The sequence below is a fragment of the Cibotium barometz genome, chromosome 47 (assembly GCF_041138505.1).
Source record: "Cibotium barometz isolate CiBa-2024 chromosome 47, ASM4113850v1, whole genome shotgun sequence".
Taxonomy (NCBI): Eukaryota; Viridiplantae; Streptophyta; class Polypodiopsida; order Cyatheales; family Cibotiaceae; genus Cibotium; species Cibotium barometz.
The window spans coordinates 36,561,717-36,586,058 of NC_141092.1; the positions used below are offsets into that span (position 1 = coordinate 36,561,717).

At 42.7% G+C, this 24,342-nt stretch overlaps 1 protein-coding gene across 1 annotated transcript; it reads left to right on the forward strand.

Annotated features, from left to right (window-relative positions):
• Positions 1–404: 404 nt before the first annotated feature.
• Positions 405–23,912, forward strand: LOC147611645 (uncharacterized). Its single transcript, XM_086784939.1, has 4 exons — positions 405–461; positions 578–1,147; positions 23,584–23,640; positions 23,859–23,912. Exons 1-4 carry the CDS (start codon positions 405–407, stop codon positions 23,910–23,912), a joined length of 738 nt encoding a protein of 245 aa, XP_086641065.1.
• Positions 23,913–24,342: the final 430 nt, after the last annotated feature.

A 24,342-nucleotide genomic window follows, 5' to 3' on the forward strand; every position in this document is an offset into this window, starting at 1 on the left:
ATTAGGTGTGTATCTTGGCCGTATGTTGCACTAACCCTAATATCCAGAGCGTTAATCTTGCAAACCCTAAATTGCATGATGTTTCCGAACCTCGATCGAGGTTATAAAACCGGAAAACTTTTTTTTTTGCCTCATTTTCACAAGTCATTTTCACTCTCTTGCTCTCTTGATTTGGATTAGTATTAGTGAGCCCATTAGCTTTGTTTTTAGCTTCATTAGTGCTACTTAGCACTAAGCATTAGACCCTTCACATTAGACCCTTCACATTGGACCCTTCACATTTGGCTTAGGTTTTAGCATGGAGGGCCACGAGGAGGGCCGCTCATCTATTGGCGGACCTCATCGCGGAGATAGACCGCGAGTTAGCGGCTATCCGTAGGAGTGCTAGAGACACTGCATTACAGATGGCAGAGGCAGCTACTGCAGAGGCACAGCATCTGAGAGAGTCCGACATCCAGCAGGTAGGTTTCTCTTGCACGTTAAAGAGTTATAATTAAGGTCCTAAGTTACAAATTTCCTTAAGTAATACCTAATGAGAGACTAATCAAATATTTTAATGCTTTACTTTTTTGCGTAGGCTCGGACCGAGGTAGAGAGCTCCAGAGCTGAGGCACAGCATCATCAGATTATGGAGCAGATTGCCCAGCACAGGGCAGAGCAGCTGATGCTGCATGTTCGAGAGTATCGTAGATCATCGGACGTGACAGTGCCTTACCTACCGTTATATCCACGGCCTGTCACAGAGGTTTTTCGACGACCTCTCCCGCAGGATGCACCACCCTTCCTACGTGATGCGTGCTGCTGTTTATGTATCGAGGACATTGATAGTACAGGAGGATATGCCCTAGGATGTGGACATATTTTCCACTTGTCTTGCATCACCCAGGAGCTCGTCCGGTTCTCAGCATGCCCATCCTGCCGTGCACGCGTCGACTTAGCGACGTACAGGGTATTGGGCATCGATGATCTTCACCCAGGCCTTGTACGAGTAGATGCCAGGACTGGCAGGCCTGTCGACTTTACATCAGCTATGGACTTGGGACTCGACGCCTTCGACGATAGAGCCCAGGAGCCTGAGGTGCCTCCTGAGATAGAGTGGAGCTCACATGAGTTCGACGCTTACCATAGAGTCCTACATGAGAGCCAGGTGACAGCATATGAGCGCGTGGGTGGTGCTGGCCCTAGTGGCACAGCGGGTGATGGTGCTAGCAGCAGTGCTGCTTCTCATGAGCAGCGTGTCCTTACAGCAGAGGAGCTTACACGAGCAGAGTGGTAGACACGCACCATTGCAGATTATAGATTTTGGGTTTATAGACAGAGGCGTCTTGCATTAGCACGACGTAGAGAGAGAGAGAGGGCCATAGCAGCTTTTGGGACTCGTGAGCTCCCGAGTACACCGGCACCAGCTCACGATCCTTCCTTTGAGGCAGACCTCCCCGCAGACATTCGACGACCCCCGTAGCCGGCACAGCCTCCTCGACGTGCACAGCAGCCTCGACGCGCACGTCGACCGGCAGTTAGAGATGACGATTTTGATTGGGTTGCTGTTGATAGTGACTAAACTCAGACTAGCTGGGTTAGCTCACTTACATTGTACTTAGATTTTTGGGCAGTGACTAACCTCAGACTAGGTGGGGTAGCTCATTTTCATTCTGATGTACTTATTTGATGTTTATATCATTATGAGTTTTCTCATTATTGAGTATCATTACATTTTAGTTGATGTTCTTGATTTTATTATATTTTTTAACACTTTGGCTATCATATTGTTTGTTGAAAATCTCCATGCCATCGTACCCAAACATGCTCTGATGGGGACCAAACTTTGCAAGCATGGGGAGGGGACCCACCCCCACATGCTTGCAAAGTTTGGTCACAATCAGAACATGTTTGGATTGGCAATTGGCGCCCAGTGTGGGTTTTTGAAGTCTCTTGGTGCTTAAGAGGCCATGGAAAATCCGGGCCTTCCCCATACCATCGTACCCAAACATGCTCCGATGGGGACCAAACTTTGCAAGCATGTGGGGGTGGGCCCCCCCACATGCTTGCAAAGTTTGGTCACAATCAGAGCATGTTTGGATTGGCAATTGGCGCCCAGTGCGGGTTTTTCAAGTCTCTTGGTGCTTAAGAGGCCATGGAAAATCCGGGCCTTCCCCATACCATCGTACCCAAACATGCTCCGATGGGGACCAAACTTTGCAAGCATGTGGGGGTGGGTCCCTCCCACATGCTTGCAAAGTTTGGTCCCCATCAGAGCACGTTTGGATTGGCAATTGGCGCCCAGTGCGGGTTTTTGAAGTCTCTTGGTGCTTAAGAGGCCATGGAAAATCCGGGCCTTCCCCATACCATCGTATCCAAACATGCTCCGATGGGGACCAAACTTTGCAAGCATGTGGGGGTGGGTCCCCCCCACATGCTTGCAAAGTTTGGTCACAATCAGAGCATGTTTGGATTGGCAATTGGCGCCCAGTGCGGGTTTTTCAAGTCTCTTGGTGCTTAAGAGGCCATGGAAAATCCGGGCCTTCCCCATACCATCGTACCCAAACATGCTCCGATGGGGACAAAACTTTGCAAGCATGTGGGGGTGGGTCCCTCCCACATGCTTGCAAAGTTTGGTCACAATCAGAGCATGTTTGGATTGGCAATTGGCGCCCAGTGCGGGTTTTTCAAGTCTCTTGGTGCTTAAGAGGCCATGGAAAATCCGGGCCTTCCCCATACCATCGTACCCAAACATGCTCCGATGGGGACCAAACTTTGCAAGCATGTGGGGGTGGCGCCCAGTGCGGGTTTTTCAAGTCTCTTGGTGCTTAAGAGGCCATGGAAAATCCGGGCCTTCCCCATACCATCGTACCCAAACATGCTCGGATGGGGACCAAACTTTGCAAGCATGTGGAGGGGACCCACCCCCACATGCTTGCAAAGTTTGGTCCCCATCGGAGCATGTTTGGGTACGATGGTATGAGGAAGGCCCGGATTTTCCATGGCCTCTTAAGAACCAAGAGACTTGAAAAACCCGCACTGGGCGCTAATTGCCAATCCAAACATGCTCTAATTGTGACCAAACTTTGCAAGCATGTGGGGGTGGGTCCCCTCTTCATGCTTGCAAAGTTTGGTCCCCATCAGAGCATGTTTGGGTACGATGGTATGGGGAAGGCCCGGATTTTCCATGGCCTCTTAAGCACCAAGAGACTTGAAAAACCCGCAGTGGGCGCTAATTGCCAATCCAAACATGCTCTGATGGGGACCAAACTTTGTAAGCATGTGGGGGTGGGTCCCCTTCCCATGCTTGCAAAGTTTGGTCCCCATCAGAGCATGTTTGGGTACGATGGTATGGGGAAGGCCCGGATTTTCCATGGCCTCTTAAGCACCAAGAGACTTGAAAAACCCGCACTGGGCGCTAATTGCCAATCCAAACATGCTCTGATGGGGACCAAACTTTGCAAGCATGTGGGGGGGACCCCCCACATGCTTGCAAAGTTTGGTCCCCATCGGAGCATGTTTGGGTACGATGGTATGGGGAAGGCCCGGATTTTCCATGGCCTCTTAAGCACCAAGAGACTTGAAAAACCCGCACTGGACACCAATTGCCAATCCAAACATGCTCTGATGGGGAACAAACTTTGCAAGCATGTGGGGGGGACCCACCCCCACATGCTTGCAAAGTTTGGTCCCCATCGAAGCATGTTTGGGTACGATGGTATGGGGAAGGCCCGGATTTTCCATGGCCTCTTAAGCACCAAACAACAGACTTGAAAAACCCGCACTGGGCGCCAATTGCCAATCCAAACATGCTTTGATTGTGACCAAACTTTGCAAGCATGTGGGGGGGACCCACCCCCACATGCTTGCAAAGTTTGGTCCCCATCGGAGCATGTTTGGGTACGATGGTATGGGGAAGGCCCGGATTTTCCATGGCCTCTTAAGCACCAAGAGACTTGAAAAACCTGCACTGGGCGCTCATTGCCAATCCAAACATGCTCTGATTGTGACCAAACTTTGCAAGCATGTTGGGGGACCCACCCCCACATGCTTGCAAAGATTGGTCCCTATTGGAGCATGTTTGGGTACGATGGTATGGGGAAGGCCCGGATTTTCCATGGCCTCTTAAGCACCAAGAGACTTGAAAAACCCGCACTGGGCGCTAATTGCCAATCCAAACATGCTCTGATGGGGACCAAACTTTTCAAGCATGTGGGGGGGACCCACCCCCACATGCTTGCAAAGTTTGGTCCCCATCGGAGCATGTTTGGGTACGATGGCATGGAGATTTTCATGTTTTCGGCTCTGTACTCGAACAAGAGTGAGCCTGGTAGCAACCACTAGATGAGAGAACTGAAATGCCTCTAACTCGCACTTCCACTGCTGGAACTCAAGACTCCCCCGATGAAGTCGAATCTGCTGGTAGAACCGGCCTGCCACAATCATGCTATGGGCGTCATAAGAAAACCCATGATCATCCACTGTATCCTGGTCAAGCATGCACTTTGGCCTAGTGCAACTCATCAGATAGTAGTCTACTCCCTCGCTATTTCCCTCACTGGCAATAACAGCAAATACATCACCCTCCTGTAGCAAATCTGTCAGGTCATCATAACTGACCATGAACGCAGGACCTGTGTGCTCATCAGACACCACTGGATGTGAAGGATGCTCGGGGGAGAGGAATGTCTATATCCATGCATCTGCCCATCCTCTCGAGGCACAATGTGACCAATCGCCATCCATACATGCTCCACAGAAGCATGCAAACCGTCGTGTGTAAATCGTGGGGGCCGCCATGCACATGCTCCTGATGGAATGTAAGCCCAAGGTGCCAGGTACTGTGTCACAATCATGGGAGGCTCTACGGTCAATCGTGCCACCATCCACATGCCAAAAAAATCTCCTGACAATCCGAGCATCACGTTTGGGGTACGATGATGCTGCACTCCCACACAAATGTTGGGAGCACCACTCGACTACGTGGCCCGCATCTCTGAACCGCTGAGCATCCTGTCGCAGCTAATGACGCCTCAAGGCACGTTTCACACACGCGCCTGCACCATCATGCTCACCCTTCCCGTGACCAGTCTCAAAGAATGACCAAATCACTGGGATACTAGACTGCACATGCCACCTATAAATCCATAAAAGATAGTCTTAGTTATTGTTTTCTTTAAGATGTTCTAGTGAATTTAGTTTAATTGTAAATGTAAGAAAGCCATAAGTACAACCTGTAGAGCCAATAGAATTGACGTGATGACTTGAACTGTGTGCCACAACCATCCGACCAAACCCATCGCTGGACATGTCTGATCCCACAATCTCCTAAAAAATCGTCATGGAGACGAAAACAGTGTTGCACAAAATGTGCATCATGTGAACGATCATCATTGATATAGAAATGATACTCTCGAATAATGACACGGGTCTCGGGGGTACTCGCTATCCCATCTACATGAGCCTCTGCATGTCGATAGCTAATGTGGACCAAAATAGCAACCTGGTGAGGTAAGCAATACATACGTTTAGGACACAAAAAATCAATTAAGTAATGTAGCTCAAACATAAAACAAATATTACAAAATATAACCATTACCTGCTCTGAGAAGTAATACTCAGATTGTATCTCCTGAAAAGGTGTGAAAGTGTAGTTCTCTGCAAAATCAATCACAGAGACGACCACACCAATAGGAAACTCTGCTAGGCATGCTCGGAACTCACGATCCTGCCACTTGGCACAATGACTGTGCCGTATGTAGGGGTAGATCTGCTCCCTAAATGTGGCTGTGAAGTGACAACGTGGTGTATGTTTGTCCACGAGCTGCAACTTCCTGGACTGTCCACCACTCTGGAGCTGGTGTGTCACATACTCATAACGTTGCCATGCCACTATCTCTTGGTCACTTGCATCAAGATCTACCATCTGTAGATGTGCAAGTGAACCACATGATGTGCAATTGCTCTCCACACAAGGCATCCTATGGAACTGGGCATCCTCCGTGCGTGCACACAAAAGAGAGTGGATGAAATCACGTGGACTACGAGGCAACTCTCTATGCCCACTAAGAGAACGGAACACATCATAAAAAAGTTTGAACTCAACATGGTAGCGACAACAACATGTGTCACGCTGATGTGAGTACCTCACAAACCAAGGCTTACACCCCTCAAATGACCTTTGCCCAATTTTAAGCTCTGGATACGAAGCCACAAACTGAGAATACAACTCAGTTTGGGACATTTCAAGAAAGCAAGCACCGTGCTCAATGAACACTCCTCTTGTCACTCTCTTACGCAAAGCTTTCTTGAAAACTGGCGATGCACGACAATTCTCCTCCCAAAAACTTTCTATCAAGGTTCTAGTGGTTTCATCTAGTAGGCGATCATGCCTAGCTACACGACCACTACTCGCCCACCACATAGCACCAACCTCATTGGCATCTAAACTTTGTCGCCTAATAGACCCAACTCTAAGTGCGTGTGGTGCTATGGAAAGGATGTGAGATGTGGCACTAACCTTACCCTTCATTTGGGAGCTACTTATGGCTGCCACAATAGCCCGTCGAGCAGCCAAAGCATCCGCAGAGTTTCTCTTCTTGTTAACTATATAGGAATGACGAACACTTTGTAGCACCGCCATGCCAGCTCTCCTCTCTCTTCGACCTCCAATGTCGGAAAGCGCCCTGCAGTTGGCCATGTTGGGCAGATCAATCAAAGCATCAAGCACACATGCCTGTGATGAAGACGTGAGGTCTTTGAAATAGGATTGGAAGATTGCATGGGCACGACGATGTGCCCCTGACTTTGATAGTTCTTTCCTATCCACACGAAGGGCACCCAAAGGAGGGGGGTGGGTTCTTGTAGAAGAGAGGACTCAAGAAGGGCGGGTTCATGTGGATTATCTAAACTAAGGGGTAGTGGGGGGGAAGAGGGCGAAGGGAGAGGAAGTGGAAGAGGAGGAGCAAGGCTTGGATCATCGCCAACGGAAGGTGTTGCTCGTTGACGTGCTCTCCACTCTCTCTTTCTCTCACGAGCTACCCTTCTCCTCTCCTCCTCTTGAACTTGGTGGATGGGGGGGAGTCTAGTCCTATCACGTTTCCGACTCCTACGACTTTGAGAACCCATTCTCAAGGAAGCTAAGAGAGAAAATATTATAAACGCTCAATGATGGGATAGTACTACAGATAAGTGTGGGATAGTACTAGAGATGTGTGATTATATAGGAAAAATAGGTTATCCACTTCAAATCTCACTGGATTTCCTATCTAAGATTGATTGGATAACTAAGATAAACATAAAGATAATTAAAGATAAACTATTATCCACTTAAAAATTAATATTATTTATAATATTTATTAACAAGTCTAAATATTTATCATTACCAGATATATAAATATATCTTTAAAGAAATCTTTTATTTTATAATTATATAACTGCTTTTTTTAAATAAAGTATTTTTTTCATATTTTATTCAAAGGTTTATTCTACATAAAAAATTTTCAAGAAATATAAAAATAAAAAATTTATTTTTTTTTAATTAATAATATGATCTTTAATAATATTTTTATTGATCTAATCCCAAAATATAACCCTTTAAAATTAGTGATTTTAAATTCTTTTATTTAATAAGTTACATATATTTTATTATTTAAATTTCTATATTCTATTTCTCTAAATTACTAAATTAACTTTTCCAAAAATATGTTTTTGAAAAAAGAGGGGAGGTGGGAAGGAGATGCCACGTGTCACAAGCGTGCATGACACGTGGCATTCTCTTGACATGTGGCACTATTATGGTTGATGTGGCAATTCCATGATGTGGCATGCCATGGGGAAAAACATAGAAGATGATCCAAGAGTGACTGATGAAGAATTTCTTACTCATATCAATTACCTTAAAGCTAATTTGCCACCTGAAAAAGTATTTGTATCTGATCATACTCATAATGTTGTTAGAGGATTATGAAATTTGCTATTGTAAACATTATTATCAATTCCAAAATTTCATATAGCAAGAATATCATCAATTTAATGTATGACTTTCCTACTTTTATATCAATACTGAGTTTAGACTTCATTTTATGATGTCAAGTTTTATTTGAATAGTTGTTTCTCAAATCTATTGCAATTGTAACTTTAAAATAAAATCTAGATGTTGTTTGTTTTTTCCTCTTTCATAAATATTTGATTTTAAGAAAAGTTTATACTTCGTATTCATAGAAAGTATCTAGACTCATGGTTTGGAGTATCAAATTGATTTTGCCAGAATATTTCAATGATGCGACAACACAAATGAGAGATGTATTTGTTGACACTCTTCTCATCATAAATATTTGTTATTTCTTAAATTTTAGTTATGGAAGATTTACCACTATGTCCCATAAACCGAGAACAAATCGACTCTCTTTGCAAGTTCTTATATAAAGAACGAGAACTTTGAGAGGATTTTAGAAGAAAGTTTTAAAAACGATTGAGCAGAAGCAATAAGAATCAAATAAGAAAAGTTAACAAATCTAAAAAAAAATTATACACGTATGACCTGAGTAATAACAAAAAGTCAAAGAAACGTGTTACATGTTATAAATGTCACGAAAAGGGATATTATGCTAAAAGCTATCAGGCGAAACCAATCTGAGGCCAAAAGGTATCACATGACATGTAGTTTTCATTCAGTGCAAGGATATTAGTGGTTGATACAAGTTGAGAAGGCTGGCCCATTAGGACCATATTCTAAGTTGTTCATGTTTACTTTTAGCTAATGGAATTTGTTTAGTCATACAAGTGGTGATAATAAAGCCATGAGAGTGAGAGAAGGCTCAATGTAGGGGCTTAGCTTAGATAGGTAGCAAAGAAAGCCTTGATGAGGTTATTGAAGATACTATTGGTCAAAATTTGTAATTATTAATACACACACACCACACTCTCATATTCATGCACATGACTACCAAGTAGGTATTGACTCTAGAGGCAGCTTGGATAGGGAAGAGACAGCCCCTGATGGATGTCATAAGGAAGCTTTGATTAGGTGACAATTGAAGGTATTGTTGCTCTCATCTATAGTTAGGTCCACCTGAATTATTAAGTTTATACATGCATACATACCATGCTCTCTTTGTGACTAGAGAGCTTCTTTTATCTTGTACATAAGTAAACTTTATTACTCTATCTCCTTGTATCGGGTGTTGGAATGCCTTCGGATAAGCTATTTACAGTATGTTTATGTAAGTAACATCAACGTGGTGGACTAGAGTAGACATTGAGCAGACATTGCCGCAACCAAACAAGAAACCCGTTACCCACATTTGGCTAGTCTCTATCATTCAACAAAAAATATTTGTAGTCTTTGAAAACTGACTTAAGACTTTCGTAGTCCTTGAAAACCATTCGGTTTTTTGAAAAAGTGATTGAAATTAGGAGGAGGTTTTTTCATTGGTTAAAAAAAGGTTTTTTTTATAGAGAGAGAGAGAGAGATGGGGAAATTTTGAAAAGAGAGAGAGAGAGAGAGAGAGAGTTTTTTTTTTGAAAAGAAGAGAGAGAGAGATCTCTTCTTTTTTCTAAAGAGAGACTTTTTTCTTTTTTTTGGAAAAGCAAAAAGAAAAGAGAGAGAGCGGGGGGGGATGCCCTTTTCTTTAAATGATAAAGAGAAAAAGAAAAATGTTCTTTTAATAAAAAGAAAAAAAGAAAGAAAAGTAAAAATTTGAAAAAACACTTGTCTGCTACAAGTGTGAGAGAGAGAGAGAGAGAGAGAGAGAGAGAGAGCGATGGCTGCTGTCGGGTGCGGAAGAGAGAGAAAGGAGGTGGTCGGCGCACAGAGAGAGAGAGAGAGAGAGAGAGAGAGAGAGCAATGGCTGCAGCCGAGTAGGCAGGCGGCAGAGAGAGAAAATGAAGGCGCAGTCGCGTAGGCGGGAAAGAGAAAGATGAAGGCGTTGGTCGGTGAGGTCGGCTGTGAGGGAGAGGAAGGTGAGGGGGGCTTGGACGGAACAGAGCGAAGAGGTGAGGGGGGCTTGGTCGGTGGGGTGGGGAGAGGAGAGAGAAGCGGTGGTCGGTGAGGGTCGGAAAGAAACATAAGGGGGAGTTTTTTTTTCCAATATAAAGAAAGTGAGAAGGAGAAAGAGGTGTGTGTGCAAGGGAGAAAAAGAGGTATGGGGGAGAGGGCTTTAAAAAATAATAATAATAATAAAAGGAAGAAAAATAGAAAAACGAAAAAGAGACTTGGGTGCCTACGAGGGAAGAATTGAGGGGAGAACTGAGAGAGGGGTGGTTGTGTGTTCGTGTGACCATAGGACAAAAAAGGGCGACCCTGTCCCTAGCAATATGATCCTCCCAAACCTATAGCTCCTTACCTCCTCTTGATGCATGGTGGGAGGGAGAGAAAATGCCCCACCTATAGCTTTGCAGAAATCCTTAAGGGGTCATGGGCTAGCTTGGCATCCAAGGGAAAGTCTCCCACACATTCCTCTACCCAAGTTGAGGGTAGCTCTTCCATGGGCAAGGCTTCCTCTTGAGTCTTGCAATGGTTAGACTGCTTCTTGCTTCCAATATAGTGAGGGGAGTGGCTTCCACTGGCTCTGTATTCTCTTCTGGGAGAGGGAGGGGCGGCTTCTATGTCATCTCTTAAACTTTGTCTCCCCTTATCTTATCACCTTGACGGTTCTTGTTAGGGAAGACTTCTCTCGTGTGCTGGCCAATGTATGCAAGGATTCAGCCTAGTCGACCATGAGCATACTGTAGAGAGATCTTCTAACACTTCTCCCTTGGCTTATCACCTTCATGGTTCCTGTTAGGGAAGAGTCCTCTCGTGTGGTGTCCAATGTATGCAAGGATTCGGCCCGGTTTACCATGAGCATTGTAGAGAGTTAACACTTCTTCCTCCAGCCATTGTTACAAGGGAAAAGGTAGGACAAAACTACCCTTGGAACAATGGCTAGCATAGGGTAGAAAGTGTGCGTGATCAGCCTGTTCACACCTGAACTTCTCGGAGGTAGAAGGCTAACAGTCTTCACCCCAGTCATGCACCACTCAAGTAGCTTGCAGCCATGGACTTTCTATCAATAGAGACTGTATGCTTCTTTGGTTGGACTATAAAATTCATGTGGAACATCAATCCTTCTAGGGAAACTGGGTCTAACCTCACCATTGCTTTGGTCGGCTACTCTGTTGGCAAGGGGGTTGGGTTAGTGATGCGAAGCTCGAATGCTTTTTGGCATGATGTTATACGACTCTAGAGATGGTCTCCACTGATGTCGACCAGCACCCTTGAGCTACGATGGTCTACTGCTCTTTTGACGACATTAAGCACACGCCATCTTGCTCCCTAGGTCACCCACCACTAATAGGTGAGCTTTTATCGTATAGGCTTCTTGGATCCATCGAGCTTTGAGCCAAGATTTGAAGATGCTTGGCAGCTCTCTCTAAGCTTAGATGAGATAACTGAGAAAGGGGAATCTCCACCTTCATTGATTTCCACCCTTCTGACGAGGAGGCCCCTTTAGTTGGGCCTCTGCCTCCCATAAGAAGAGAGGGACGTTGTGGGGAGCATTAGGGGGCATTTGAACATATTTTGGGCCTTCTACTAATGAAAGTAATTAGCAATGGACCAATAGGAATAGAGCATTGTGCATGTTTGGTCTCCTTTGAATATAGGGAGGGGGACTAGGCTGTAGGGAGGGGGACTAGGCTGTAGGGAGGGGGACTAGGCTTTCAGCACTAATAATCAATGACTTTATATTCACGTGATCACAAATTTTTTTTTGTTAATAACATGTTATTAACATGTTAACATGTTAACATGTTCCCAAAAAAGTCAGTGGGAAACTCCCTGATAACCAGATAAAATCCCGCCGGGATTTTGCAATACCCGGCGGTCCCGCCGGGAAAAATAAAAACCCGGTGGGTCTCGCCGGGGTCGTCATCCAGCCCGGCGGGCTACAATTTTCTATATATATGGGCCCGGGGGGCCTTTGGGAGTTCATTGCTAACAGTATACACAGGTAATGAGAGTTGTGTTTGTGTGTGTGTGTGTGGGTGTGTGTTCGTGCGGGCAGCCGCCCATTGTCGCAATGCGCGGCAGGATGTGCATGGTCCGCTACACGAGGGGTGTGTGTGTAAGGCCATTCTTCGGAATGGTGCTTACCCTAGGGCACTTAGTTGGTAACGCGGCTGGTCTGTGTCCTATGGTAAGTATGGCACGCCGTAGCGGTACTAGTCGGTAACGCGGCAAGCATAGTATCGTTATGGCGATGTCACCTTCCCTTCCCTTCCCTTTGTCAAATGTGGGCATGTGGTCGGTAACGTGGCCAGTGTATGTCCGTATCCTATTCGTATTCCCATAGAATCGGGCGGCATTTTGTCGTTAACGCGGCAAGTTGGTGTCGTCCGCTCTAGTGCATATATTGTTTTTTGCATATTGCGGCATTTGATCGTTAACGCGGTCGAAAAATGTCGTAAATTTGCTTGCATATTACGGCATGTGATCGTTAACGCGGTCGAAAAAATGTCGTAAATTTGCTTGATTTGACTTGTATTGTTTTTATTGTGTGTGATCCATGCGATACTTGGTTGCTAACGTGGCATGAGTATTTCATGGATCAAAGTTTACATCATATTGTCTTTACGTTTTATTTCATAATATCGTAACTTGAAAAAATGAATATCTCTCTCTCTCTCTTCCTGCCTCCTCTCTCTCTCTCTCATGATACACTTCACAACTCTTTCTCTCTCTCTCTCTCTCATGATACACTTCACAACACAATAGATGTGTAGATGAGGATTTCTTTTTTTTTCTCTTGAAATATACATAATTCCTAATAAATTCTTTTTTCTCCCTCTATTTACTTAAAAAATAGAACAGTACATTATTTTCCTCTTTAGGAACTCACAAAAATATTGAAAATGTTATCTAATGTTTCTTCTCTCTATCTGTCACAACTCTCTCTCTTCCTCCCCTCTCTCTCTCTCTCTCTCTTATGATACACTTCACAATTCTCTCTCTCTCTCTCTCTCTCTCTCTCTCTCTCTCTCATGATACACTTCACAACTCTCTCTCTCTCTGATGATACACTTCACAACTCTCTCTCTCTGTCACGATAGGTGTGTAGATGAGGAGTGCTTTAGGAATACAAAACATTATTTTCCTCTCTTTAGGAACTCACAAAACTATTAAAAATGTCATCTAATGTCCCCTCTCTCTCTATCTGTCACACCTCTCTCTCTTCCTCCCCCTCTCTCTCTCTCTCTCATAATACACTTCACAACTCTCTCTCTCTCTCTGTCACGGTGGGTGTATAGATGAGGAGTGCAACATGTATACACTTGATAAGTAATAATGCACTTGTTGCGGTTGTCTCACGTTCGATAATGTATTGCATGATGTTGAGTTCAGTAATATTGTTTGATATTTCATTTTTGTTTGATCATTGATAAGTAATGATACACTTGTTGCTGTTCTCTCACGTTTGATGATGTATTGGATGATGTTGATTTCAGTAAAATTATTTGATATTCCGTTTTTGTTTGATCATTGATAAGTAATGATACACTTGTTGCTGTTCTCTCACGTTTGCTTGATGTTGATTTCAGTAATGTTGTTTAATATTCTGTTTTTGTTGTGTTTAGTGATATTTGCTAGATTTACAAAGACGACCAACATGCTTTTGCCTAAAGAGCGTAAAATCGTTCTACGAGCAATTCGCATTGAAGCAGTCATCACAGTGTCACAATGTGCAGATGACGTCGTCAAAAAGATCAATGAGTCTGAGATACTCATGCGAGATCTACTAGAGCAGATATGGAAAAATGCACAGCGTCGACTTCGAAGCGGAGGCAACGCTGAGTTGCTTGATAGACAAAAGATAGCAGATTTTAACCATCAATATATAACACGAACTATTTTGGGGAGCATGCGTGTAGCATGCAATGATCTTAGAGATGCTGCCCCGCCTGAAGCTAATATGCATCGTCTACAGTTATGGGACGTTGTATGGAGCGAGCAAAGAGCCAAGAGCAAGCGCATGAAGGCACTGGATGCAGAGTCGCTCCCCAAAAGAGTGCGCATTGCCCAGGACGTCGCTGCAACGTCCAGCCAAGCAGATGCGAGTGGGACAGGTGCCATTAATCGTACAATCTGCAATTCTATGTGCACACACCTCATTGGCATCCCGCACGAGGCTCTGCTCGAAGGGAAAACAATAGGCTCTGGTGTTTTTGGCACAGTAAAAGAGTATACAATTAAAGGTATATCATTTTTGCCGGAGCACATTACTTTTTGCGGAAAGCACTACAAAGGAGAAGGCAGCGCCAAGTTCGAGAGCTTCCAGGCAGAGCAGGGCATGCAGGTTCTACACCCATCAATTGTCAGGTGTATTGCCTTCACAAAAGAATCTCCATGGATCACTATTTTCCCATACTATAATGGCGGCTCGCTTGGTGATACTCTTCTCCCCTTCAGATTCAGTGAGTTCACCAGAGCAATTTTCCGTTTGGATCGAGGATGGAGACAACCCCCGCCCGATAATATTCCTTTAAGTCATCTAGAACTTTCTAAAATAAAACAAATAGTAATAACCATGCCACATATTATGCATGCCCTGGTGGAAGGCCTAGCGGCAGCACATTTCGCAGGAATTGTACATACCGACCTACATCCATTCAATGTAGTGTTGGATTTTACAAAAGAGTTGAAGCCACGCGTAGGTATTATCGATTGGGGGTTACTGCTGAGAGTGCCCAAAAAATGAGTGTCTCTCAATTTTGTATTTGAAGCAGACAAGAATCCTGAGAAGGTGGCACAGGCGGTCTCCTACGCAGACAGAGAGCGAAATAAACGGCCGTGGATAGCCCCGAAAATTTATGATCCGTTTTTGGCAGATGCATACACTCCTGCATCTGATGTTTTTGCTTTAGGATATTTATTACGAATTTTATATGACTTTTGGCAGAAAGTACAAGTGTTGTGGATGGACAATAGTTCCTATGACAAAGTTACCATGGATACTATTATTTATAAGGTCAAAAATTGGATGTGTCTGCCTAATCGCGACGAGCGAAAATTTGTTTTGCAAGTAGTGGAATTTTTTAAATCACTAAATACTGACCCAACGAGGGCACAACATCCTCTTGTAGAGCTATCGGTGTCATTCACCCCAATTTTGTAATGATACAGTATCAGGAGATTAAGTTTCAAGAATGGCACTTTGTTTGTCTCTCTTCAAAATTTGATATGTGCCCATTGTTTGAAATATTATCTCATTGAGTCTTTGCAATATCTCTCTCCTCTTGTGGTGTTTAAGTTTATGTTTTCTCTTCAAAATTTGATGTGCGCGCATTGTTTGAAGTATTTTTTGAGTCAAGTGGATATTTCTCATTGAGTCTTTGCAATACATATCTCCTCTCGTGGTGTTAAACTTTAAGTTTTTGAGGGTAATGGTCAATTTATCTTACGTTGATCTTTACAGTTCATTAAAATCCAAAGTCATTTACGTTCATGCAGATATGGCAGAAGCGCAAGCAAACGAGCATCAAGAGTTAGCCAAGAAGGCATATGAGCGAATGAAGGCCCTTGCACATGGACTAACAGCCCGCGAAGCTACGAGAACAGCATGCAGGTTGTCGAATTGGACAAATCCTACTTATGCCCAATGGAAAGACATAAATAAATGCATAACCACAGAGATGATAAAGGAAATATGGCCATGTCTAGATGGCGAGATTAAGAAGGGAAGATGGAAGGTTTCGCGTTGCACTCATAATGATATCAAAATTAATGCCGAGCACATTTTCTTGGAGGTGTACGGTCGTCCTCTCCATAACGCCGATGCTCCACTCTATTTTGCTAAGATGCTATATGCACAATTTATCCTAGAAACTCAAGTGGACTTCGCCTCGATAGAGGCCACTGTCAACACCCACAACATACGTGAAGAGACAGTGACATTCACAAGGGAGGAACTTGCTCTCATGGTGGAGGGCACTGGATTGGAGTTAAACAAGGTCAAAGAAAGCTTAGGGGCACAGCTAGCAGAGAAGGAGAAAGAAGCTGAGCGATTATCTCAAGCGTCAACTCCTCCCCCAACCAATAGAGGGATTCAAGAGCAGCTCACAAAGATCAGCCAAGATGTACAGACCATCTCTTCACGTATTGCTCCTGTGCACCAAGGAAACCACATCTCTCATTTTTTGATACATCCTGATCTTGTGGGAGTTTCTGCTAAGGCTACTAGTTCCTCCACCCCCCAATGTTCTATATGTTACAAAGTATTCGATGAGTGGAGCGGCCAGTATATACTACCCTGTGGACACTACTACCACTTAATATGTTTAGTGAGGCAAATGCAAAATATTTCCACATGTGCATTGTGCAGTGTCCCAATAAATCAAGGTATTTATACAGTGTTCGGCATGGCTAGCGAATATAAACCACGAGGACCTTTAGATGCAACTCCTAGTGCAATTCGCAATGTATTTGAAGATGAAAGCTAAGAAAGACATAAATCCTACTTTTGTATTGATAATTTCTCCAAATACGATCATTTGTACAAGTACTTTTTATGAAATTAATGAAATGACTTCTTCCTCTATGTCAGTATCTTGCTCCAAAATTCTTTCACCGTTTACCCTCTCGTCTGCTAAATTAAGCTCATCTAAGTCAATGTCTAAATTGTCTTCTATCTCAAGGGTAGTGCACGATGTGCGTCCAACATCAAAGTTCTCGTCTACTACATCATCACAATTGTACATCCATCTGGGCATATCTTCTTCATACTCTTCGCTTTCAATGTCTCGCAAGATCTTTTCATTGCAATACATGTAAACAAGTTTATCCGCTCGATCTGCAAGAAGTCGATTGCGAATAGTACTGTGAATATATTTGTACATACTCCAGTTTCTTTCTGAGCCTGAGTTTGAAGAGCACTGACTTAGAACCTTCATCGCAAGGTTGCGCAATAAAGCATAATGCTCACCACCATTCATCATCCACCACTTCGATGCAGGTTGCTCTTTAGCCATTTGTTGAACAAGGGAGTTGGAAAATAAACCCTCTTTCAATCGAAATGAGGTCATCTCCTTTATGCACTTTATACGATCATCAACATTATTATAGAAAGTGTTTACCACTTTATAAAAATCTTGCACCACCTCAACGTTGGACATCAAATCCATATTCCAATATTCAGGATCTAACATGTAAGCATCACTATGTAGTGGTGAATGCGCTCCAATCCATCTAGCATGAAAGTACTTCAATAGGACTTTTCACGCCATTGCTTTTCCACCACTGAATGCTCTAATTTCTCAGGACACTCCAAACTCCGCTGGACAGTCCACCATTGCATCCATGCTTTCTCGAGATTAGGCGTTCTTTGATCAAGACTTCGTACGGCATATATAACAGGCATCATTACATGGTATGCATCCATCACACTGTTCCACCAACTTCTTCTCGTAAGCGCTGCCTTCAAGACTTTGATTTTCTCTTTCACTTTTTCAAGTTGAGTGCTCTCCTAGTCATGAAATGCCATGCATGTAAATGTTTCGCAAACTGCATCTTTATTTCGAAGAAGAGACTCAAAAGTGTAAAAGTGAGTGCAAAACCTAGTCTCCGCTGGAAGCTTTAACATAACTGACATGCGAGGTCGAAAAATATCTAACACTCTCTGTCTCTTGAGCATGAATCTCACAAGATGGCGAGCAGTGTCAACGATTGAGGCAAACCATTTGGTATCATCACTTTTATACCAATCTTTTAATACAAGATTCAAACTATGAGTATTACAGCCTACCGAAAAAACATGTGGATATTGTCGCTGTAGGATTTTGGATGCATTCTTGCAATTCTTTGCATTGTCCATGACGATTTGGACTACATTTTTGGCACCCACTTCCTCTATCACAGAGCCAATGACTTGAGCAATGTAAGCCCCAGTTTTGATTGAACCAACAGAATCCACAGCACGGATGAAAGTCTCACCCTCTAGGTGAAATAACCATTATATTAATTAATGGTTTTCTTTGTACAATAGACCATCCATCACTTACTATACTACATCCAGAAAGCTCTATATTGCTAAGAATTATTCTTTGTACACGTTCTTTTACTTGCGCATAACATTTCTCTAATAGATCATTTCGCATAGCATGGTACGTAGGCGGTGAAAACCCTGGTCCAAACTCACCAATTTTCTTCCATGCTCTCTTCCAATGCTCACTGTCCACCATCATCATAGCACTCCCAGAAAAGTAAACCGCTTCAGCAAGGGCGAGTTGTGCATCATCGAGCCGACCTTGACGTAGGCTTTCTTGCAATGAAGTTTGACGCATGGGTATATTTCCTACGTCAAAGTTCCGCTTGCAGGAAGATGCACTGGGTAGATTACTTTCTGGTTGCACATTGACGTTCGGAGTACAAGCAGGTGATGTAGCGGGAGTTTGATGATTAGAACAACAGTGTTCTTGCTGCCTTGATACATTAATAGTAGGAGTGTCATGTTTTCTTGAATCTTTCTTTTGAATTTCTTCTCTTATGCGTTTGGCCACTACAGGTGCAGAGGGGTGGGTACATGACTTTTTCTTCGGTCCGCCTAAAAAGTGCTCTTAGTCGAGGCGCCCCACCTGATTTTACTGCATGGCATAGCTTACACTCCCAATCTATGAATCGATCATCAACGTTAATTGCATATTGTCACTCTATCCCAGGTGCCTTTTTTTTCCTACTATTTGGAATTTGGACTCTATTGGAGGTATCACTGGATCCAACATTGACCTCCATCTCAACAAATAACCTATTCAACCAAGCATATAACAATGAATACACAAATGAAAAAACAACAAAGTCACTCACGTATTACAAAACATACATTAGCAGACAAACTACTTCGAAACTATCTTGACAAATACAAAAGATCATTACATAACATAAAACTACTTCGAAACTATCTTGCAAGGTCTGACTACAAAACTACTTCGAAACTATCATGCACATTGCACCCCCAATGAAGGATGCCTTTTGTACCCAATTAAGGATACTTTACACAATCAAAGATCTATGCTTGCCCAATACTCTAGTATAGGACAATAGACCTTCTCTAACATTCACAAAGAAAATCAAAGATCTATGCTTGCCCAATACTCTAGTATAGGACAATAGACCCTTGTCTACTCTAAACTATATCAAGTATCAAGAACCAATACAAGCCCCTAAGCAGGACTCTTGGCTCCATCAAACCATTCATAAAGCAGAATGAGGTAGATTACCTACGTAGCTCAAATGCAAAGCTGAATGACTCCAAATTTGTCCCTAAATCTCCGCAAGTATTAGCTACGAACCACACCCTGCCCCCAATTCAAAGAACTAAGGACGAGTGGCTCAATAGCCTTAGTGCCTACAAGGAAAGATGACAGTCCCTAAGATAAGGACGTTCTTCCCAAGAGGACACTTCTAGCAACTCGAGAGCTTTACAAGTACTTTGAGGAGAGATATCATGCCCCCAAAACAAGGACTATCTCCCCAAAAGTTCCACGATGGGTGTCGGGTAGTGTTTATAAACAGAACAGAACCCCGCCGGGGTTCTTTTGTTTTCCCGACGGGCCCACCGGGAAAACAAGATGCCCGGAGGTGTTACGGGACTAGTGGGTTCTGGCAAGTCATTGCTCAGGTCATGTGAATATACAATGTGATCACAAGTTTTAATATGTTAACAACAGGTTTTGTTAACGTGATCATGAAATTGTGAAGACGTTAATGAAATCCCTGCTAATAATTACACTTGTCCCTTTCAAAAAGTAGGGGGATTAGGGTAGGTGTGGTCCCACCATTCTCATGGCTCAAAAAATCCTTAAAAATTTGAAATTTTTGAGATTCCCCCAAAAGTCACTTTTCCCCCCAGAAACCCATCTCAAATTTCATTATAGTCAAAATTTCATTTTCAAGTCCGCTTTCCCTCTTGAACGTCCAAATTAAACTCTCGTTAACCTTCCTCCCTTTTTCTTCCATCTCTTCAATATCCATCAAGCCCGAAGCCCTAATCTGCATAGCATATTCACGTTTTCTTTCTCTATCTCATTCGCCCAACCCTAATCTCACTACTATAGCTCCACAATTTATGGCTGCACCATGAAGAAGACCAAAAGATGAGATTGAGGAGATCTCACTGTACAACAAGAGGGACGATGATGGTGCTTGGGTGAGAGAGGCATATCGTATGGGTGCTTGGGTTTTCCTGCAGCCTACTGTTATTAGTCCGCACTGAGTTCAACGCGACGAGATGTGATGGAGCTTCATTGGAAGGGTCATTTAGAGGGATTCAAAAAATCGAGCAATGGAGACCTGGTGGCCATTGTAAAACATGTGTACATGGCACGAGACATTCATCTTCGTAAACAAACTCGATTCCCATGCAACTGTAAGTATCATAGAGGGAAGGAAGGAGGCATGTGATATTACGATAGCTACAACTTTCATGTTTAATGATCTTATTTTTGGGTCGCAGATATTTTTCCTTCCAACTTGGCAGAGGAGCAACCATTATGAAGCCTTACTACTAGAACATTTCAAGCACTCCATGTAAACATTGGTGAGGCACTATTTTCTTATAAAACCAGTGCAGACCTTCTTAAGGAAACGATCTTCTTTTACCGGCACTCCTATGTCGTGCCAATGCATGACAGTGGGTTTGGTAAGCTAGAGGTCCTCACATCTCCTCTCCTCTCTTCTATTGAATGGCCAACTCCTGATGCTTGGACGGTTATGGTCACAAAATCAAAGATGCTTTGTGACATACAAGGATCTCTGAAGTTTGCAAAGCCATCTCGATCTGTGGGTCTCAGTTGGGTATGCCCAATTCATCTTTTTGCTAAGATGTTCAATCAATTTAATTTTTCACAAACACTTACCATGTTTGTGTGCAAGAAAGTACTAGGTGATGACATGGTTGCCTTGCTTGGAGAGAAGTGGAACATTGTAGAGGGGTAGCATAAGGATGACACATTCAAGTGCAAAATAGTAGAGTCGAGTGTTACATTTCGGTATCTTAAAGCTCGCGCTACCTTGTACATTCGCTTTTATTACGAACGGTGGATGAAGAAAAACACTAGTTGGGTCCCATTGCAAGCAGATAAACAAGTTGTTTTGCCTATTAACATATGCATTAGGTTTCCCAATGGTGTGGTGGAAATTGTAAGTGCAAGCATGCATTGGAGCCTCCTAAATATTAGGGAACAGGAACTGAGGATATAAGTGGGGCAAAGTTCAAGGTGAAGAATAGAAAGATTCAAATGCGAATGGAGTCGAAGACCTTGGTAGATATTGATTGGGAATATGATGGTATAAGCATGACTTAATAAGAAAGCTTTGGAGTTTTTTTATGAAGTCTGTTTAGAATTATAATATTTTCCTTCGACTCTTGGGCTCCACTCAAACCAATTTTGTAAATTTACTTATGTAATTCATCAATGAAAAGTTTTATCTTGTGATTGCTGTGCCTTTGTAATTTTTAATGTTGTTCTTTTAGAATTATAATATTTGGAGCTTTTTTTATGAAGCCCTTTTTAGAGTTCTAATAGTTTCCTTTTAGAGATGTACTCGAGTCACGAGATGACATTTGAAGGAATTAAAGTACAAATGTGTTTTGGGTAAAAAACATGATAAAATGAGAAGATTATTTCTCAATCTTTACAAAAAAGGTTATAAAATTAGAAGAAAATTTACAAATATTTACAATGATAAATAGGGAGGAGAATGAAGCTTTCTATTTTTTCTCCATCTCCTCTGGTTTTGTCTCCATGTCCCCCTTTGTCTCCTCTGGTTTTGTGGCCTCCTTTGTCTCCATGTCCATTTCCTTTGACTGTTTCTGGTTATTCTTACCAGCAGCAAACTTGAGTTCCTTCTTAGCTTTCTTGCCAACACCCTTCTGGCACCCACTTGAGGACCACTTTTCTTTGAGGTACTTTCTAGTTTAGTACCCTTGGTTTCTTTATGAGTGCCTTGTTGAGAAGCACCCTTGGTTTCTTTATGTAGAGTTCCTTTCTTAAACATAAAATGCTTCAGTGGTGGTGAATGTACATGCATTTTCTTCTTCTTAGATGGAGAGGCTTGCCTTGGGGGTGGTGGAGAGTCTGGATCATTAGGAGTAATTGAATTATTCAAAATAACATTGCGAGGATGACATAAGCCCTACATGTGGCTCCTCGACGATGATGTCAGTCTTACACATGGCACATCAGAACACTTCAGTGATGTCAGCCTTTACGTGCATTGTACACGGATGATGTCAGCCCTAATAATGTCTATATATAGTCATGCCGCCTTGTTTAAATTTTAATTTTTTTCTTTCAGTCCCCTTTCCTCATGCAGTAGATTGGTTTCAGTGCCCCTTCACTCACACCGTGGGAATTCAGTTCACTACGTGATTAGCAATTTCGGTTCTGGTTGGTTCTTCGTCCTTGCGCCATGGCGAGCAATTCCATCATGGAGTAGGGTTCACTATTATGATCCTTTGGAAGATGAAGAAGTAACAGATGAGCCTAGTACCAATGAAAACCTATTAGATTTGTTAAGGAGAGCTGGGAACGATGAACTTCTTCTAGATGTTGAGCCTATATTCAATGTGCCATTTTATTTAGAATATATTGTTAAGGACATGGTAAGATCTATGTTAGGGGAAGAGTGGGAGGCATATAGTAAATTGGTTGGTACAGAAATTATTAATGAGGGATCATCACAACATTTTCACATCTCTAGCTTTGCCCTATCCTCATCTCAAAAGAAGAGCATGTCAGGAAGGTGGGATGCCTATTTAAGAGGATAAAGACTTGTCTTGACAAGTGCCCTTTACATAAGAAAAAGTGCAAGGTTCTTGAGTACTACTTTGGATTTATTGCTTATCTATTTCTTCATGGAGACAAAGAGGACTACATAAAGGATGAACGGGAAGTTCAAAAGGGTCAAAAGGTTTCACAAGCTTCATTGGTCAATATGATGATGAGGTTATGGACCTAGTTTTTGGTGATGAGGAGTGCCTTCTAAGCATAGGGTTTGATGTGGTAGAGTTTAAGGCATCCACTGTTATTGATGAGGGATCATCTGTGCATGGAGAGCGCTTAAAATCAAACTTCTTCATCCCTGGGCTGCCCTCCTTTATTATAAATGGCAAGAATTTTATCCTTCTCTCCCACATACAAAAGCTTTATAATTTAAGGGAGGATTATTGCCTTAGAATTATAGCAGATGGTTGTGAAGCTGCCAGAGGTATACTTGATGTGGAAAATGAACATAAAGAGGAGTTTCTGAAGTTGGACACTGAGGTGACAGAGAACTTCATTGAAGCCCCTAGAGCCATGTCATTGTGCTTTGACAAAGCCAAGGAGATTGAATCTTCTCTTCCCACAGAGCTATAATTTCAAAGTCTTCAAGAGAGGACTTGGGAATTCTTGAAATGGGAAGAGACCCCTCGCTCGCCCTTGATCAAGGAAATGAAGAAGGCTCCATCAACCTTTGGGATGCATCCAAGTTGGAAGAGGATGAGAACTAGAAGGTAATTTATTTGTTCTTGAGTAAGTTTATGGTATTTACTAAATTTATGTGAAAGCCAAATTCTTGGTTTAATGCAGATTGATCTTGATGATGCCGATGGTTTCCTTGGACGTGGAGGTGCTGCCCGTGCAAGAGTTGGCCAAGATGCTGCTCTTGCACACTACATCCCATCTATTGACAAAGAAATATTTATTATAGACCACAACAAATATTCTAGTGATGCTGAAATTCTACTTCTCACACTCAAGGCACTATCTAGATATACGGGCTATTCTTTTATCCCATTACATTACACATAAGGTTATGCTTATAGGGAAGTGTGCTGTTATTCGTATCTTTGGATACGGTACAGGATTTCGGCCTTCCAGAACCGGATACTTCCTCTATTATGCTAGCTATGCTTTAGGTGCCGGACTAGAAGATGTAAATGCACTCAAGGGTTATAAGACGTTTTTGCGCTATAGAGAGGAAAAATGCCTAGTAAAGAGAAAGAGCAAGTGGAGAAGAGACTTGAGAGCAATTAATTATCTTGTCATTATAAATATTTTGTTATATCTTTTATGTAATGAAATGATGCGATTAAGTTTTAATTACAAGTTTGTATTAAGAAAAAATATTTACAACCCTCTTCAAAATGTTGTAACTTTCGTATATAAAATTTTGTTACACTAAATCCAAATTCTTCCTTCTCGTCTCCTTGATGATCTCCATGTTGCATGACGTGTTGGTACTGTGCCAGCTTTCCACTTTAGTGATCTCCTCATTTTGGCTTGATTTTATGTTGCCTTTGCTAAATCACTCGTACAGGCCTTTTCCATTGATAGTTTTCACCCAAA